The sequence below is a fragment of the Crotalus tigris genome, unplaced genomic scaffold (assembly GCF_016545835.1).
Source record: "Crotalus tigris isolate CLP2741 ecotype Arizona unplaced genomic scaffold, ASM1654583v1 scf7180000018103.2265978, whole genome shotgun sequence".
NCBI lineage: Eukaryota > Metazoa > Chordata > Lepidosauria > Squamata > Viperidae > Crotalus > Crotalus tigris.
In genome coordinates, this window is record NW_024096824.1 from 671,347 (window position 1) to 692,542 (window position 21,196).

At 38.3% G+C, this 21,196-nt stretch overlaps 1 protein-coding gene across 5 annotated transcripts in view; it reads right to left on the reverse strand.

Moving 5' to 3' along the window:
- The window catches only part of RANBP3L (RAN binding protein 3 like), a 50,602-nt gene extending 35,143 nt beyond the window's left edge, over positions 1 to 15,459 (reverse strand). For all 5 annotated transcript variants that reach the window (XR_005557248.1, XM_039347902.1, XM_039347903.1 and 2 more), the window contains exon 1: positions 14,956 to 15,459. Coding sequence is in view for 4 of the 5 variants with exons in the window: in XM_039347902.1 (XP_039203836.1) it covers positions 14,956 to 15,178 (223 nt within the window). In the remaining variant the exon portion in view is untranslated. The remainder of the gene's footprint in view (positions 1 to 14,955) is intronic.
- Positions 15,460 to 21,196: the final 5,737 nt, after the last annotated feature.

Consider the following 21,196-nt stretch of genomic DNA (forward strand, 5'->3'; position numbering starts at 1 on the left):
ACCATTTCTGCCAAAGTGGTGTGAACCGGCTGAATCCCACCACTGAGCATATTACCTCCAATAATCTGGGGCCTCGTTTTAAGGCCTCGGAAGGATGGAAGGCTGAGTCAACCTCAAGCAGGTGAGGATTGAACCCCTGGCAGCCAGCAGAATTAGCCTGCAATATTGCACTCTAACCGTTGTGCCACCAGTGTAGAATTTTCCAAATAATTCAGATGATGTGTACAAAAATCCATATGTGATTCAGCTACAGGCTTCTAACTTGAGAAAATATGTAAACAGAATTCTGCTATGCTCTTGAGCCTGAGAATATAGTTATTGATACTTTTAAGTTTGCAGGGTTGAGGCATTAAGCGGAGACACACTGTGTAAACAAGCTTCCTTTATTACTCTCTTTTTACAACCAACAACAACCAAAACGGCACGCAGGCCTTTTATAATGTCCCAGACCCGGACAATGTCAATCAATGATTGCAGAGGCTGTTTCCTGTCTTGCACATGCGCACAAGGCTGGAGACAGCCAATCTGGTCCTGGGCAGCTTTGGGTCTGCCTGGTACCCTTTGCAACATTTCTGAGCCTGCTGAATGCTTCAGCAGGCTCAGGACATAACAGGTACTCCTGGCTTCAGGATGCTAGTATGTTCCAGAGACAGACTATGATTAGATACAATCAGTTTTTATTATTACATGTAGTTTCTATCTGTCAGGAAGAATTGCTATCACAGATTAGGCAAAATCTATCCAATTTGTCTAATATTAACAATACATTGTTTGTTTATTTAATTGAGATCCTCCCTTTCCTCCAGAGGTTCATTGTTTTCCCCACTACCATTTTGCCCCCAGACAACCTCACGGACTGAGAGAGGAGTATGCCCCCACTAAGGTTTCATGGATGAGGGTGGACTGATTCAGGTTCTCCTTGGTCTTAGTCCAACAGCCTCAACACTACACCAGTAAAGACCCCCTCTTAGAGTGGAGACTAAAATATTCAGTGAACCATTGACTGCTCATCTTGAAATCAAAGGATTCTTTGACATTTACTGGAACTAATGTTAGTGTGAAAATTCAGTAAAGATGTATATAGATTTTAAAAAGACCATTCTGTTTGCTTGTACAAGGGATTCAATTTATAAGAACATTATTGAATATCCCAAATTATTAATAATTGCATCCCTGAACTGCAGAAATATAAGTAGAATTCTATTCCCTCAGGGAGCTATTGAAAACTGAACTGTATATTTAAATAGATACAGATTAATATAGCTCACAAAGCTATAATTTGAGCTCAGTTTGGATTATCCCTCAAGACTTGAATAATGTGTCTAATATACCTCAAGGAAAACATATGAACATATTAACTGATTCATCACACTTATATTTAAGATATTTATAGAGAACTTGGGCTTAATTGGTATATTTATTAACGCTAGAATATTCTGAAACAGTTCCCAAGTGTAAGACTGGCACTTTACAGGATACCCTTTGTATGTAAGCATATATACAAATACATATCCTCCAAAACTTTAAAAATATCATAATTACATATCCTGTACCAGAGGTCCCCAACCTTTTGGGCACCAGGAACTGGTTCCCTGGAGAGAGGTTTTTCCGTGGATGGAGGGAATGTACTTTTGTGTGCTGCCTGAATCCCGCAGATGGGGCTTTCCTTGTTTGTGCGGCCTGGTTGCTGGCATTCTGTGGCCCGGTACCAGTTCATGGCCCGGGGGTTGGGGACCCCTGTCCTATACTACACAAATATTTCCAATTCTTATCCAAAGGTGACTAAAAATGTGTAGAAATGGCAGAACAATCCTAGGAAAAGAATTAGATAAGGGAGGAAATTGTTGGGCGTCCTTGTATCAGTCACAAGTATGACAATTTTCTTGATGATTATGGATGAAAGATAGCATTTTCTGGAACCCTTCCCCCAATGTTGCACCTCGAAGGACTTTTAGAATCAGAAACTGCATGTTTTACAATTCTGAACTCAGGACAGGATCTAATAGAGCACCTCTGAAAAATAAAAATCCAATTCTATTTCAAGACCTCTAGTGAAGTAGAACCAGTCCTGCCATATTGGAAGCCTGTTCCCTGGTTCGTATTATCAGAGAATTCTTCCTGAAGTGCAATTTGAACTTTCTTCCTTGTAATTTTAATCCACTGGTTCTAATCCTGCTCTCTAGGGCAACAGAGATTAAATACATTCCTCCTTTTTAGGAACAGCCTTTTAGATGTTTATATAACAGAATAACAGAATATTGGAGGTGGAAGGGACCTTGGAGGTCTCCTAGTCCAACCCCCTGCTCAATCAGAAGACCTCATGCCAGTCCAGACCAGTGGCTGTCCAGTCTCTTCTTAAAAGCCTCCAGTGTTGGAGCATTCACAACTTCTGAAGGCAAGCTGTTCCACTGGTTATTTTTTCTACTGTTAGTAAATTTCTTCTTAGTTCTAAGTTGCTTCTCTCCTTGATTAATTTCCATCCATTGTTTCTTGTCTTGCCTTCTGGTGCTTTGGCGAATAGGTTGAAGATTGGTTAGATATCTCTGTACAGTTACATTTTTGCACAGGACTTCCAGGACCCTTCCCCACCTTAATAAACCTCATCTTAATGTGCTACACGGTCCCTTTTGAACTAGTTTGTAAATGTAGTTACAAGGTTTAAAAATTAGCAGTAGGATTTAATATACTTATTCTATTAGTATAATTTTAATACCAGGTCATTATGTTTTGGCATAGTGTGGAAGATGACTAGAGTTGAGTAAGCCACGTGCTGGTTTTTGTACAGGTCTAAACAGCGATGGGATAATGTAGGGTAGTGATTATGATACTGGACTGGAATTAGAATAACGTAGATTCAAATCTTCACTCAGCCAGAACATCTACTTGGATGACCTGATGCTTATTATATCTCAGTTTAACCTCCCTTGCAGAACTGTTGTAGTAGGAATACAAGTGGAAAAGAAGAATGACCTTGAGCTTCTGAAAAAAAAAGCAGGCTAGGAGGAGGAAGGAGACAGGAGAAAAGATTTTGAAAAACAATACCACAGATATTGATGAATTATTGTGTACCAAACTTCAAGGCCACTGAAAGTTGGCAAGAGTGAAGCATTTTTCTGCACCAAAATTAGAAGCATTTTTTTTAACAGCTAACGCTCTGAGTTGGGAGGAACTGAGGATATATCTGTGATTGGCTGATTTCCAGAATGCAATGTACATGAGGGGACATCACTGTGTTATATTAAAGAACAACAGACTGATTCCTTTGCCAAGGTGGTTAGGAATACTGGGAGTTGTTCAATAAATCTGTACCAATCCATTGATTAAATGGGTTTATATTGGCAGTAGCTCACTAGTCTAATTGCCTAATCAAGTGATGCTCAAATTTTTCACTACTACAGCTCCCTAAAATAATAAATAAAACAAATTATTTTGTTGTCATTAAGGTTGGCCATGTAATAAACATGCCCCTTTTAATAAATAAATGCATGTTAATCTCCGTATCAGAGAAATCATTAAATTTTGCTCTATAGTTTGTGCATATAAAATCAGAATGTTAGAGGGGGCTCCCACATTTCCTATGCAAATCTGATTGGGTTTAAAAAAAATGTGACCTCCCAAAGTATTTGCAACTCCTCCAAATTGTTTGCAACTTCCCACAATTTGAGAACCTCTGGCCTGATACACCATTAAAGGTGTATGTCAATGCTGCTAACATCGGATGTTCTTGCTTTGACAACAGATAGAAATTCAGACATATTCCTCTTTTGCTTTTAGAGTTACTTGATGCTGGGAGGGGGAATGTGGATGAGAGTCCAGATAGTCATAACAATAATAACTCAGCCATGGGAACCCAAGGTCATTGGGCCCAGAGCTGATAGAGTTTTGGCGGGCTGGAGAGCTGGGAAGAAAGCCCGTGCTTCAAGCTAATTGGGGAATGTCATTTATGACAGTTTATTGGAGGAGGGAATTGTGCTTTGCTACTTTGTACCCAGGGGAGGGGAATTTAATTTTTGGTTTCAACTATGTAGTGCCGATACTTTGCTTCTCGAATAAAAGATTCTTTAAGGTAAACAATGCCTCAAAGTTCTTTTGAAAAGTTTCATCTATCGGAACCATGACAGTGTATCTATATTTCCATGTTACTTATGACTTTGACTCATTTAGACATGGATGGCCAGAATTCCATCCATCTTTTATTAAATGGGAAGGCCCGTGGAAAAAAAAAACCATAAGAAAATCAACTTCATCAGAGAAATGTGCTTAACATGTTCTTGATGGATCTCTCACTAAGCACTTGTCTTTCCTGCAAATATCCATTCCCTCAGTCATTTCCTCTCCCATCAGCCTTCTTTCTCATTTTTCAGCTTGGGTGAAGGTGGGGGGGTACTACTAGACCAGGAAGGATTTGGAGAGAGAATCAGCACTGGTGATGAAACTGTTTATTTCAGTTCCCATGGATTCTTGTCGTTCCAAATGTACATCTTGCTCCTCTGAATCTGTTTGACAAGCAACATTTTTAAAAATAATTTTACATATTTTTTGCATTTTTTTCCTTATCTGTACAACTTAGCTGCATATATGTCTTTTGGACAGCAGTTTCTTTAATGTAATTTTCCTACCTTATTCTCAGTTAGATATCAGTGTTTGTGCACCTTCTCAACAGGAGAGATTAATTTTGGACAAAATTGATTCAGAAGTACAAAACAGGGTTTGCCTTAATGTGTGAACAGCAAGCATTTATCCTCAGTCAACTCTTTCAGCCTCTTAACAGCATTAGTAGAAAAATATAGACTTGAGAATTTATCTTCTCTTCTCTGCTCTGCTTTTCTCCCCTTCACCCTCCCCTCCCCTCCCCTCCCCTACTCTACTCTACTCTACTCTACTCTACTCTTCAGAACCATATAGTTCCTACATTAGCTCCAAAAGTTTTTTTTTTATATATAAAAACCTTTTCAGTGAAGATAATTTCTGGCACTTGCACACCCATTCATTGGGAACAAATGGTTCTGTACATCTTAAATTCAAGGAACAACTATTCTGACCCATAGAACAGCTTACAATGGTTTTCTGTAAGCTTACTTTGTATTGTTGGCATGCAAAACTAAAGAGTTGGTGAAAACCTTGTTCATAAATGCAGTTTCAGAATTCATCATGTTCATTTCTAATTATTAGTATTACATTCCTCCAATTCTTCTCTAGCTCATATTTAAATAGCCCAGATCTTCCCATGCATTATTCCTACCTAATTGAATGACTACTACTGGCATGGGATGGTTGGATTGGATTTCTGTGGCTTTCTTTCTGCCTGTCTCTCATTTGCAACTAGCGCTTCAGTAAGAAGTTGGGGAAAAAAGAGTGCAGAATTTGAAGGATTATTGCTGAGCAGAAGAAACTCCAAAGGCTGGGCTTGGGAGCTATTGGCAATTGGCATAATAAAACCCCACAGCACTTCTTATTTTAGAGAGAAGCAGTTAAGCTTCTTCAGAGTTAATTGAACTCAAATTTGAGGGAGTTTATTCTTTACTGTAGAAAACATGACCCATGCTTTGAATTCTAGAGAAGCATTTTATTTCAGAAAAAAAAAATGCAAGGAGAGAAATGTAGACATCACTAAGGGCTTTTCCAGACAGGCTGCACTTCCAGCAGAGGATTGAGCTTCTTCATTCATTCGTTTGTTTATTTGTTTGTTCATTATTTTCATAAATAACTTAAGATGGCAAATAAACTGAATATTCATTTCTCCTATTTTCCCTACAACAACAACCCTGGGTTCTGGGTTAGGCTGAGAGGAAGTGACTAGCCTAAGGTCACCCAGGTGGTTTTCATGATTAAAATGGGATGAAAATTCACAGTCTCCTGGCTTCTAGCCTGTTGCCCTAACCACTAGACCAAACTGGCTATGCCCCCTGCTCAGAAGTTATTATTATTATCAGAATAGAGCTGGAAGGGACTTTGGAGGTCTTCTAGTCCAGCCCCCTGCTCAAGCAGGAGACCCTATATCATTTCAGACGTGGCTGTCCAGTCTCTTCTTAAAAATCTCGAATGGATCCTTATGAATATAAGATTTCTTGGATTCTCCCGTTCCAATCATAACCTCCCTTCTTACGAAGAAATCCTGTTTCAAGCAACAAGGGCTACTGCAGAAATGACAAGCAGTTCACAACAATGATAGAAAGCACATGTGGACAATAGTAAATATTAATCAGTTCTTGTGCTCAACTACTGCTCAAGTCAGACAGTTGCTGATTGGCCATTAGTTCTTTGTAAGCTCTGTGTGCTTGCAAACATTAAAAAAAATCTTGTGCACAGAATATTTTGAAATGCATGAACATGAAAATAGGCCAGATCAATTACAGTTCTGTCTTAAAACATATTCCAAAGAATTCAGCGTTAAAAAAACTGATCATCTTGAAGTAACCTTAATGCAAGAGATGTAAGAAGGAAAGCAATTTGATCGGGGATGGGTAGATGTACGTAGAAGTGAGTAATTCTAGGGATATGAGCTTGTTGATGATCTAGAGTAGACTATTATTGGCCTGATTAAAGGTAGCAGTTAGTGGTCTCTGCAAATGAGCACATTCTCACATGATGTCAGCCTTGCAAAGTATTCCAGACAAGAAATACACCCAGACGTCTTAACTTTAAATTTATTACAAGGTTATATTGTTTTAAGAGAATTTTGCAGACCTGAAAGTCCTTTTCTCCTTTGCCTTAACAGTCCAAGAAACTAGGGAGGCTCCCTTCTGAGTCATTTAACCTAGCTTCATTGCTTCTGTGGGCTCAGCTGCCTCTTATCTCACTGTTTTCTAATCTGGGACTCTTTTCCTCCCATCTTCCAAGGTCATTCCAACATACAAGTTATCCATGAGCTGTTCTTAAATATCCAGCCCAAAGTCATTGTGTAGCTATTGTGTCACAATGGGGGTGCAAAAATAGGAAAATTCCAAAGCAAAACCACATGGTTTGAAACTTTTCACAACTCTGTATTTGAGGCAGCAGCATCTGCAAGTTTCATCTAAAAGCCTCCCCTGGCATCATAATGGATGAAGAGAAAAGTAAGAAAAACGTTTAAGTAAGAAAAACCAAATGCACAAGTGTAAAATAGGTGGTACTTGACTCAACAGTAGTAACTGTGAGAGGGATCTCAGAGTCCTAGTGGACAATCATTTGAATGTGAGCCAGCAGTGTGCTGCAGCTGCCAAAAAAGCCAATGCAGTCCTAGGCTGCATTAACAGAGGGACAGAATCAAGATCACGTGAAGTGTTAATACCACTTTACAATGCCTTTGTAAGGCCACACTTGGAATGCTGCATCCAGTTTTGGTCGCCATGATATAAAAAAGATGTTGAGACTTTAGAAAGAGTGTAGAGAAGAACAACAATGATGATTAGGGGACTGAAAGCTAGAACATATGAAGAAAGGTTGCAGGAATTGGGTATGTCTAGTTTAATGAAAAGAAGGACTAGGGGTGACATAATACCAATATCTAAGGGGCTGCCACAAAGAAGAGGGAGGTCAACCTATTCTCCAAAGCGCCTGAAGGCAGGACAAGAAGCAACGGATGGAAACTAATCAAGGACAGAAGCAATCTAGAACTAAGGAGAAATTTTCCAGCAGTGAAAACAATTAACCAGTGCAACAGCTTGCCTCCAGAAGTTGTTGGTGCTCCAACACTGGAGGTTTTTAAGAAGAGATTGGATAACCATTTGTCTGAAATGGTATAGGGTTTCCTGCTTGGACAGGAAGTTGGAATAGAAGACCTTCAAGGTCCCCTCCAATTCTGTTATTCTGTTGGCATCCTGGAGGTTTTTTTTGGGGGGGGGGGATGCATGGAGAAGCATAGGCAGAGGAAGAGTGGAATAACCTAAGCCTCTCCTCTCTTCCCTGCCTATCCTCTTCAGAAACTATAGCAGGTTACATGCTCTGTCCAGCTAATGTGGCAGAAACTAGTTATAACTAAGTTGTGCTGGTCTGAGGCAGCTCAGTCCTTGTTGTGACTCAGAAATTGCTGGACAAGTCATTACTGAAGCCTGCCAAGTGTGCTCCTTCTGGCTGGCAGATCAGGAATAATCCAGTCCTTTCTGCCAAGAGAAGAATGGGCAATAATATGTCTGCCAGTTTCATAAATAATGACTACGGAGCCTCTCATTTTTCTCCTCGCTTTTTAAGTATGTACAGAACACTCTGGGACTAGAGCAGAAATCAATTTGTCCCTTTCTGTTATGCATAACTGAAGCTGGGCACAACTTACATCTTTTTCCTTCTCCCACATTTATTTCTCTGGTTGTAGTACTCTCTGCCCAAAAGAGGCCCATCAAGCAACTTTCTTTAGCTATTTTAACAAATTTAAACACTGGCATTTTTTAGCTTTGTAAGGATATGGCTAAGTATGTTTTCCTCCATGGAACAATTGCCCCATTGAGTCTGGGTAAAGACAAACAAGCTGCCATTTGGAGCTGGAATGAGAAAGGATCCATGTTTGCTTCATTGGGGGAAAATAACCCCTGGTCCATTGACACAAATGGAAGAAAAGTTATACATTAGAATAGCTTGGAAGCTAGTTATCCACTTCTGGGAAGAAGACAGAAACAAATTCTCAGTTTGGAGTCCTCATCGTAAACACACAAGGGTAAACCCAAAAATCTTACAATTCCTCCCAGAGATCTTAAGGCTATAGCCTTAGCATACTTTGGAAATAAATACTTTAAATAATTTAAGTTTGGAATGAAAATGAAATACAATTTAATTTCAATTATTTTGAAACATGTTTTTAAATATTCATTAAACATACAACTTTGGGTGCAATTTTTTTCTAAAAAAATAACAAATTAAATGGACTTACTAATAAGTAGGTGGGAATCTGATATAGGCTGGAAATAGACTGACTCATCCTTCAAGAGAAAAAATTGTAATCTGTATACAGTAGATAATATCCAGTTGGTTTGGTTCATATTTTACTGCGAATTTACTAGATTTATCCTTTCTGAATGTTGTGTACAGTATGGTAATATTTGCACTTTCTAAATTTTGCAGTGAGGTTGGTGTTCTTTTAAAAAAAGAAATGTACAAACAAAAATGTATTACATTAGTGAAAAAATTGTTACTGTGTATGCATGTGAATGTATCTGTCTATGATTGTACGTATCTCAAATAGATTAAACTTTCTTTGCAGTTTTAATATATAAGATAATTTTGAAAGAAAATGAAATAAACCATAACAGAAGGGAAAAAACAGAAATCAAATAAAACTGATTCAACCATTCCTATTCTAAATCTGAAAAGTTTTGATGTGTCAACCACAATTTCTTGATCATTTATACTGTTGGGACTATAGCCACCTGAACTCCATATCCAACGTAATGATTTACCAATATATAGAAGTCTTTTGTAAGTTCTCTAATCACTTTAACAGTTCTTATAATGGTTTTTCTATGCCACCAGTGCCCTACTTGTCAATAGTTTGTGAAATAGGAGATCCTTAGCTTGATCCCGACACCTATATTATTGCCAAGAAGCACTGAAGCCCCAGAGCTAAAAACAGGACTTGCCTAACTCTGACGGAACTTGAACAATGTGTTTCAAAGAAATATCACACACTAAATTTGGTATTATTTCTCACTGAAATGTGAATATGCTGTTGATTGCATCATCCATGTTCATTTTAAAGAATACTGTGCTAAACCAAAAATTGGGAGTCTCGCTACAGCCATGGAGTTGATATGGAATAAAGGAGAATGTTAATAGGTTCTAAAAAGAGAAGATGCTTTATGGCCACATTTTGGCAACCTAGTGCCCTCCCAGAATTGCCATTGTAGCAATTTGTCTATAATGGTACAGGGTCTCTTTCTCGAGAAGGGGGTTGGACTAGAAGACCTCCAAGGTCCCTTCCATCTCTGTTACTCTGTTATTCTGTATTTTGTTACAACACTACCGGTGCCAAGCTTCAGCAAACAATGAAGTACTAAAATCCTATAGTCATCCCAATGACACCAAGCAGAATTTCAAGAATGTATTAAAATATGGCATAGACTAAGACAAGCTTTATGCAGGAGAAAAGGGGAAGGCATCATAATGGAGGATTCAACAATTTGAACTGATTTCAGATTGTTGAGGTTATGCCAGTTATGAAAGGGAGATCATATTTTTTTTTCTTGAACAATTGGATTTGTTTTCCTTTTTAAATTTATTTTTTGGGGTTGTACTGCAATTTTTGTATGTTTTCTGACTCAACATACCAAGGATCATGCTACTAATTTTAGGCAACCATGCCTCTAAAATCCAGTAAAGCAATTTGAGGGATGTCCACTGTCTGTAACAACTAAATTTCATGGACTACATGAAGTTTGATAGTTTTGGGTTGCTCGCCTGTGATGTGGATAATCATCAAAATCACTCAGGTCTAAAACTCCATTTGGGCAATCTCAAGCTAACCTCTTCCTTAGATGTAATTATAAAAATATATGCATTGCCCCCACTCTTGGGAAGAAGGGCAATACATGTTTTAAATATATGAGTTAGTGTGATCACAAATATTCAAAACACCTACAACCTTTAACTGATTTCAATGACTGGTAATAAGAAGAAAATTGAACCATTAAGAGAATTCTACTTGGGGCAGGTTTAAGGCACTGAATACAGTGAGAAAACCTTGTAGAAAATCTAAGCATTCCTCCCTTACCTCTTCATATTAATACCCCAGATCATCAAATTGGACAGGATTTTGATACATCCAACCCTGAGCAATCTTGGGATATTTTACCACCCTTGCACAGGCAAGAGGTAGCGTATACGGTCAAGTTTTTAAAGCCTTCTGAAAAGTCAATATGGTTTGAGCTATTCTAATATCTGAAGGGAGAAGATTCTACAAAACAGGGGCTACAGCAGAGCAGGTCCATCTTCTAGTCCCCACCAGCTGACACTGTATGCCTAGTCTGATGGACTGAATTGCACAGGTAGATATTCTTGGAAAAAGACAGTCCCTTAGGGCAGAGGTCACCAACCTTTTCGGCACCAGATGCTGGTTCCATGGAGAGAGGTTTTTCCATGGACCCGACGGGGTGTGATTTCATGTACTGCCTACACCCCGCAGATGGGGCTTTGCTTGTTTGTGCAGACTGGTTTCTGGCATGCCGCGGCCCAGTGCCCCTGGCCTTCGGTAACTCATGTTTGCCATTATAAAAGTTAAAGAAAATTTGGGGATTCCCCCAAATTATTTAGGGATGTCACAGATGTCCCATGGTCTGCAAGTTCTGTATTGCTGACCTCTGGTATAAAATACATTTTCTACTGCCTAGATCAGTGTTTCTCAGCCTTGACAATTTTAAGGCATGTGGACTTCAACTCCCAGAATTACACAGCCAGCATTGCTGGCTGTGGAATTCTGGGAGTTGAAGTCCACATGCCTTAAAATTGTCAAGGTTGAGAAACACTGGCCTAGATCTTACGTTAGAAAGTACAGTGTCTTATGATATTACATTGTTGTTTGTATGTACACAGAGAGCTTATACACCAAAGACAAATTCTTTGTGTGTCCAGTCACACTTGGCCAATAAAGAATAGTCCATGTTCTATTTTTTCAAATGATTCCCCACTGCAAAATTCTGAATTTTATTTTTCTTTATCTCAAAATGTCCCAGATATTAGTCAAAGTGATAAAAAGCTCATATGCTCTGTTACTCCCAACTTTTCCAATATATTTGTCAGATTGGGAGAAAACAGTTTCTGAACAAAATATTTTTAACAATCAGTTAGAAGGACAGAATTTTTTTTAAGGATATTTAGGATATTATTCAGTATCAGTATAGTGTCTAAAAGATTCTAATTCCTCACTGTATGAAAAAGTTGGAATGATATGGCAAATGACTTAAAATGGCACTGTAGTTTTATTAGCAAATTTTCTTCCTACGGTCCCATTTTTTTAAAAAAAAATTTAAATCCTCTCTTTGGTTTAAAAAAACGTTGCCTGAAGCAACATCAATAAGTAAATATCTATAACAAGTTGTGGCTGATGAATCAGCTTATTAATGGTGAAAGCCCATGTTCTAAATCTCTGAAGTTTTTAAATCCTTCAAAAAGTTCAATGTGAGAATTATGTAATCTCTGAGTTTGAAATAAACGCTCCCCTGAAAATAGAACACCTCTTCCAAACTGAGTTTGAAGCATTGTGTGGACATCCCCAGAATTAAAACTGCACGTTGCAAAATATGGGACATGTTGACATTAGACATTTGCTTCAGTCTTTTATTATTGCTTCTGAGTTTCTGCTTTTGCTGAGAAAGCAGCTCTTCCTTCTTGAACATATGGACATGTGCAAATTACTTAAGAGGTTTATTAAAAAAATGATGTTAAACCTAATATCCTCCAACCCTGCATAAAATCATAAATAGATAACCTTAGTGAAACTTTCCTGCAACCAAGGACAGTCAGTTGATGGAACTTCTCAGATGTTCATGGCTAGGTTGACCTCAGATGTTCCAAGTCAGAGCCTATATTGATCCCAAAACAAGCCCAGTGGTCACCATTTACCAAACCTTTGGAGAAGCCATCAAGAACTAAGCTACTGTTCTCAAGGAATCTCACATAATACCTAATTTCTCATTGCAATAAATAGCAGTCTTTTCATTTCAGCTCTGCTTCACTCACAGAATCTATCCACATTGGCTTCTTTTAGCATCATGTTAAGTCAGGATTTTTCAAATATAGTTTGTTGAGTAAGCCATACTTGCCTCTTTCATATATATTACTTAGTCTATAAGGGGTGAATTTGTACATCATTCTTCGTAAATATAATTTAAAAATAAATAAATTGAACACACACCATGGGGTAACATAATCCATGTGAACTAGCAATAATTAGTTGCTCAACATTGGGAGAAGGGTGGGGATACTGTAATATATATTATTTATCACTATTCAGAAGTTTTAAAACTTTAGTTTTGTCAGGTGCTGCTTAAAGACATTTGGGAATAGAGCAGCATCTAAAACACAATAATAAATATACAAATCAATAAAATAAAATAACATACTGTATGTTCAACATTTCTTCTACTAAGATATGCTTTAGCACAAGTAGACACCTCCTATTTTTACATTCACGGTCGTACTGTTCCCCCCCCCTGCCACCCCCACCCTCCAATTAGATTACAGTGAATCCGACCTCAGGCTACATTATTGAAATACCACTTGAATTAAATCTTAGGAATTTCAGTGAGTCTACTCTGAGTAATGCTATGTCTGGAATTCACTTTATAAATATATACTCACAATATAAAATCTTAATATTTCTTCCCAAAAAGAAAACCATCTTAAAACATAAGCAATATTGTTGTCTTTCTTTAATTTTCAATACATGCCACTAGATGGCGAACCTCTGAGGTTAGATTTCTCAATATTTTATGAAGCATTATACACTGATCATTGTTATTTCCCGATGCCCTTTGGGTAATTCAAAATATGTTTTTGGAGGGTTTTAAGACTGTTGAATATAGTTCTATAGTCTTGGTGGACAATCCTTAGGAAATTGATTTATCAAAAAGCTTGGTGCCTTGTAGCTGCTCACGATTACAATTCCAGTATGGAGCGGAAGACTCTGAATGGATTATGCTATTATCCGTTTGGATGTCTGTAACTGACATTGCATTTCAGAACATCTGGAAAGTACAGGGGAGGGGCACCTGGAATATGCTGTTACTGCGATCCTATTATTATATTTAGTATGGATACAAAAGTACCTGGATGGGTGTCCAAGTAAACCAGACAGGAAACAGGACTAGAAGAATTAATTCTACTTTATTGTAAGGCTACATCAGCAGAATTTTTCAAGTCTGAAAGGACAAACTTCCCACCATCACTTTTAATGGATCCATTAGAGTGGAGCCTTCCTAAGTTTCTGTCTCTGACTGTTAAGCTATTGGGGACTCCTGCTTCTCTTGTCTGAATGTTTCCTACACAGCATCTCATCCACTTGTTCCCCAATATCATCCACACAGTCCATTACAGGGGAACAGATAATGTCAGTGCTTTTTTTCTTAAAAAAAACAAAAAAGTGCCAGAACTCACACATGTCATACAACCTGCCTTGCCTACCCTACAAGGTTCCATCCAAAAAAGGTGCCGGAACTCCGTTCTGGCCATTCTATGACAAAAAAAGCCTTACATAATGTACATTACAAACCATCGTCATGGTTTGTAATGTACTTATTTCTAGAAAGTTCATTATGAATATTCCTGTGTAATTACCTTTACTTACTATTTGATTTGCAGACAAAATTCTTGACCAGGGATGGGACAAAATTCTACTCCAGGTGAATTTTTCAGTGCAGAATTTATGACAGAATAGCCATGGTAACAGAGGTAGCCCTACCCTAGCATCTTCCAGATTGTTACAGTTCATCTTCAATTATCCATAGGTCTTATCCAAACACTAGCAAGCAATGCCCTATATCTTAGCAACTTGCATTTGCAGTGTTCTGTGTGTACATAAAATATGCTTATGACAAAAACATCCCACCAAACTTCAACTGTCCTGCAGCTTTTTGTCTTAGATTTCTCACAACCCCTGTAACCTCATCATAAAGTATTTTTCCAAGAAAAACTGATCAATGGAAATAGGACTGAGGACACATTTAGTTCTTTTTTTCTCTAAAATAAAGAAGGATTCTATGATTTTAAAAAAAATCCCAAGAACTCTATTGATTGTAATCTTGGGGATTTTTCTCTCTCTCAAAAGTGAAACGGGGATTGTTAAACCAAACCCAGGAAGAAGCTTTAGGGCCTTGGAAAAATTAAGATAGTTGTTTTTTTTTTTTTTTTAGGGACATTTAATCAGCCTGACATGGACTGGAAATTGGCTTAAAGTAGTAAAATAACTCTGCATTCACCCAGGATTTTTTTTTTTTTAAAAAAAAAGTTTGCTTTCATAACAGTCATATTAGCTTCAGGAAACAATAGATTTACCTTCATCTTTGTGTCTGTTGCAGCCAAAGCTGTGGAACACATAGATGTCAGTTCGGGGGCTTCTAGTTTGGTCCATGGTCCACGTGCTTCTTTTTATGAAATGAGGTGTGTCCTTCATTTGATGTTCAAAGCTAATAGACAAAGAAGAGGTACTTCTTGTGCAGAAAACTAGAACTGAAAGCACCTCATTTACTTCTCCAGCAGTGGTTTGCTGGATTCTCATAACCAAAGATCCATAGAGCTATCAAAACATACAACGGAATTCTGCAATATTAATACTTCTTTCTTTTCCTCTGTGCAGACTCTTCATGAGCAACAACAGCAGTTACAAAGACGTCCTGAGAGCAGGGCAAAGGTAACCTTACTCCTCTTCGTATTTAGTCTTGTCTCCAATTTTTTTTTTCAGAAGCCCAAAGCGGTTTCTCCTGAATTGAAACTGCGCAAAAATGCACGTTCTAAAACCAGAAAGAAAAACCTGCAGCAGCTTCTGTGAAAGGAAACCCTTTCCTGACAGTTCACATTGGAGAGGCACTTAAGAGAGGCAGGACTCTGGGCGGGGTTATGTAAATTAATCCAGATTAACATACAGAGGGAACACAGCCAATGAATCATGTTTCGGGGGTTTTTCCGTGGGATTTATTAACAGGAATCTGAGATAATAAGTTTCATGTTCCCCGCAGATGAATTGGAAGCAAGATTTTTGTACAGAAACAGCTATGCTTCTCTAATGTGAAACTTTTGACAAATTTATGATAGCATGTGTTTCTTTAGTGTCTTCCTTGGATTTACTAAAGCAAAATAATTTCTTAAATTGGAAAGGGATGATCTGATCAGTAATGTGCATTTATGTTGCCATAATTGTTAAGAGTGGAAGAAATAAGTTCTCGTTAACAAAATATATATATATAACTCTTTAACCCTTTTGCTGTGATGCTATCAATATTTTTTTCCCCTCAGGATGTAGGTAAGAACAGGACTAGGTTCAACCTTATTAAAATCACATGGCTGGGGGTTGGAAGGATTCCCAGGTTTGATTTATTTTCTGCAGTTCGTCCTGCATGGAGTAGAAACCACACACACACACACACACACACACACACACACACACACACACACACACACACACACACACACACACCATGGAGCTGGTATGCAGTCTGGGTTGCTCCTAGACTTTCGGCTCCTGCTCAAAGAGCAGGTGTTAGGCATGGCTAGGGGATCCTTTACACAACTGCATCTTTGGCCAACTGTGCACATTCCTGGATTGGGAGGCCCTGCTTGTGGTCACTCATGTCTCTTGCCTGGATTATGACATGCTGTACGATAGAGCTACCCCTGAAGACTACTCTGAAGCTGCAACTGCCTCCTAAACCAGATACACAGATATTGATGGACACACCTTGATAGCACCACTATTTTGGAAGCTACACTAGCTCCCAAAAGGCTTCCAGATGCAATTCAAGATGCTGGTTATTTATCTATGAAGTCCTTCATAGCACAGGGCCAGGTGATCGGTAGGTCACCTATATCCAATTATTTTCGCCTGCCCTATAAGTTCTGACAGAATAGGCATGCTCCAGCTCCTGTCTGTTAAATCAGAGTTCCCCAACCTTTCTGGGTTGGTGGCCCGGAAGGAAAGGGAGGAGTAGAGAAATGTGTGTGTGTCCATGCGCATGCACAAATGGGCACGCGCATGGTGACGGCACCAGGATCCATGCACATGCACAAGTGGACTGCACACCCACGGCGGTGCTGATGCTGGTGCCTGCGCGCCCATGCAAGCAGGCCACTAGCACCTGCAAACGGGCCACTAGTGACTGCGTGACACTGGTGGTGGTTCTAGCACTCCCGCGCATGCGCAAATGGGGCCACTAGTGTGAGTGGGGGCCAGCCATTCCCGATACCAGGCCGCGACCCACAGGTTGGAAACCCCTATGTTAAATAACATACTGTGGGGGGTCTGAGGAGGCCTGCTTTTTCTGCCATTGCAACAGACCTCTAGATAGCACTGAAGACTTGGTGTTTATCTCAGGGAGGATGTTGGGGGAGCCGGTATTCAGGTGGCTTATTTAGGTGTATGTGTACACACACGCATGCATGCACCTAAATAAGCCCTCTGTAAAGTGGCTATATGAGGTTCTAGTTCTGTCCTAGGCACAAAGCCAGCTGGGTGAGCTTGGGCTAGTTACTCTCTCTCAGCCCTAGGAAGCAGGCAGTGGCAAGCCACTTCCGAAAATCTTGCCAAGAAAGCTGCAGTGACTAGTCAAGGCAGTCTCCAGGAATCAACACTTAAAGGTATACATACACATTTGTCTAGATATAGGAATGGATGAAGTGTTTTTATATTTGTTCTTGTGACCTTTTGTTTTTAACTAGATGTTAGACACTCAGTGAGTGGGCAGCCATATAAATTTAATAAATAAATAAACCCCAGCTACCATCGTTTCACAGTAGTTTCAACTACACTGCAGACAGAAATAAATCAGCTCAGCTCTCCACTACTACTGACATCATGAGAAATACAATAAGTTGGTTTCAAATTGTCTCAGAATCTTTGAATAGGTGTAAACTTAAGTTAGACAGTTTTCAGCTAAGAGTGTTACTGGAAAGTCTGTATTAGCATAGCAATGCTTCACCTAACTTTTATTTTAGTTAACAAACTAGATTCCACCCTCCCCCCCCAAGCAACCTTGGATTAGCCAGTTGAAATGACATCCATTTATCTGAAGTCAGAAGAAAGCTATCCTAACCAAAAAAAAAATAAAAATGCTACCCTTGAATTACTGATGATTATTTACTGATTACTGATGATGATGACCTATATGGTGGTGTCCTTATTGCTTTGTGTGCAATAAATCAAGGGCCTTGCAGATTCCTCTAGATCTGTTTCCTTTTCATCCCACCAAACATTACATCATTACATGGCATATGGTATCAGAACATTGGTAGGGTAACCACCAATTGCTCTTCTTGAGGTAGGAGGTAGGCTAGGGGAGGAAATAAGTTTTGGTTAGACCCCTGGGTTGAGATACCTGTTAGAACACTGAGCCATAGTTAAAACTAGCCTAATTAGCAGCTAATGAGATTATGAAAGCAGACCTTGCAAGTGGTCCTGTATCTGTCAACTGTGGTTAAGTTCAAGTGGGAGGTTCCTTTTGAAGTTTCAAAAGTGTCCTATACTTGGAACAGCTTTGTTCATACATAGCCGAGTTCATTGAGGCAGTCTGCCATGTCTTGTATCAGATGCATGAAATACTATCCTCTGCTAGCATTATGGTATATCTTATGCCATACCCTTGGGCCCAAAGGGGTGAAAAATACTAACAGTCCTCAGAAACAAATTGCAACCTTAAAAATAATGATTAATATAATCATGGTAAAACTTAGGTGACGCTGAAGTCATAGCAATCTTATGGCAAGAAGCTAAATTAAAATTATTTTCAATATTGGTTTGAGATTAGAGATCCATAAGAAAGAGCTGGGCTACCTAAGCATAAAGATTTTAGAGATGCCAATTAAGTATCTGATTTTCAACACTATATTCATTACTCTTTAATCCGAGCCAGTGAGGTTCACTTATATACGATGAAGGGTACTCTTGTTACCACGTTTGCTCGGTGTAGCTGAGCAAGTTTGCAAAGTAAAAAAAAGGTTTCTTTCACGTTTCTTGTGAAAAGAAGTCCATTAGAAAGGAATGAATTAATAGTCAATCCATAATGTAGGCGCTATCTTTCTAGAACCCTGGCCAGGTATGAGAGAAGAGAAAGAAGAAATAGAAAAGGCATCCATAATTACATCTACACCTTAGGATGTCTTTTAATAAGAATTCCAAATTATAATGATCAATCTCCTGTGAAACTGAAGACTGTCCAAGCAAGCAAGCAGAAACTCAAAGAGTTTCCTAGAGAATTAACATATAATCTGGCTAGAGTGATCAAGGAAATGCTGGAGCAAAACAAAAATTAAAAAATATGTATACGGTGGTGTTATTACCAAATCAGCTACCTTCCTACTTGAATCCAACTTGTTGCACTATTAAAAGTAAACTAGAAGACTTTATTTCATTTTATCAATGTTTATCTTATTTTGTGAGGTATGAAAAAGGATTCCCATATAGGAAAAAGACAGGATTTGTAACCAAATTCCACACTGTTCTTTCTCAGGTTGTTTTGAAAGCATGTTGTATAATTTTAACAGAGTAATTTTCTTCTTACATTTTTTTCCCACCTACCATTTTCTTACAAGTGCAGTGTCCACTTTTTTTCTTTAAATCAACTCAGTGTTGATCTGTTGATTGTGGCAGGAATTGGCATCATGAGCTGAGGGAGACTGGCCCAAAGTCACCCATTTGGCTTTCATGCCTAAAGAAGCACTAGTTGTGCCTTAACCACTAGACCAGGGTGTCAAACTAGCAACGTCACATGATGTGTTGCCACTTTTTTTCCATTGTCGGCAATGGGGTGGGTGCGGTTTTGCCGTGATGCATCTGGCCCATGAGCCAGCAGTTTGACACCCCTGAACTAGACCAAAGTGGCTCTATTGAGTTTTCTTCTTACATCTTATAAATCCTTGAGATTTCCAGTGGCAGTTAAAATGGACTCTGGTGCAGGGTATAATAATAGGAAAGTCAAAATAAATGGGTTCAAGTGAATATTTTGTTCCAGTTTTTAAAAGGTAAAGATTTCCCCTGTCCAGTCGTGTCCAACACTAGGGGGCAGTGCTTATATCTTTTCTGAGCTAAGGGAATCAGCATTGGCTGAAGACACTTCCGTGATTATAAGCCAAGGGGCACAGAATGCTGTTACCGTCTTACCAAAATGGTACCTATTTATCTACTTACATTTGCATGCTTTTGAACTGCTAGGTAGGCACAGTGGTTAGAATGCGGTATTGCAGGCTAATTCTTCCAACTGCCAGCAGTTCTATTCTCACCAGCTCAAGATTGACTCAGCCTTCCATCCTTCTGAGATCGATAAAATGAGGACCCAGGTTGTTGGGGGCAACAGGCTGATCCTGTAAACCACTTAGAGAGGATTGTAAAGCACCATGAAGCGGTATACAAATCTAAGTGCTACTGCTATTGCTATCTTCAGTTAGGAATTATTGTTAATAGCATATTCAATAACCTATTACTTCTAATAGGTTCTAATCTGAGTTACCCTATAATTTTTCTATAGATTTTTGTCAATAAAATCAGAACAACAGAATAACAAACTTGGAAAGGACCTTGGAAATCTTCTATCCAACTTTCTGCTCAAGCCATTTCAGATAAATGGTTGTCCAACTTCCAGTGTTGGAGCATTCTGGAAGCAAGTTGTTCCACTGATTAATTGTTTTAACTATCATGAAATTTGTCCTTAGTTTTAGGTTGCTTCTCCTTGATTAGTTTCCATCCATTACTTCTTGTCCTACCTTCAGGTGTTTTGGTCCAACTTCCTGCTCAAGCAAGAAACCCTTTACCATTTGAGACAGATGGCTGTTCAATCTCTTCTTAAAAACTTCCACAGTTGGAGCACCCACAATTTCAATATCAATGAATATCAAAATCAATATCAAAATTACTTATTACCATATTTGGTGGTCGTGTAAAAATATAAAAGCCTTTTGGATTAAGATATGGTGGAATATTCAAAGAATTTTTAGAAAGAGGGTAAAATTTACCTCACAATTGTTTTTGCTAGGTATTGTTACCGATTGTGATACTAAGGAGGTTATATTGATGTTAAATTTAATTACAGCCGCAAGGTTGTTAGTAGGGCAATATTGGAAGAAGGAATCTTTGCCTACTTTGCAAGAGTGGTTTTTTAAAGTATCCTATCTGGCGGAAATGATTTCGGCTTTTTTAAAGGATCAATCGCAAGAGAAGTTTTTTGTGGTATGGGAAAAATGGATAGATTTTATACAACATAAGTTGGATATAAAAATATTACTTAGTTTATCAATAATTTATATACAAATTTTAATATTTTATAGATTGTATTATTTTTTCTTTTTCTTTATATGTTTTATTATTATTTTATTTTCTTATATTTCTTTTCTTCTTTCTTTCTCTTTATTCTTCTTTTTTTAGGTATTTTCTTTTTTTTCTTTAATATTTATCTCTTTTATATATATATTATTGTTAATTATTCTATTAGTAGTTTAAGTAATGTATTTAGACTTATCTATGGTTTATATATTTTTTTTTAAGAATTCAAGAAAATTTAATTACCGTAAGCCTATATTCAGCTCTGGGAAAGTT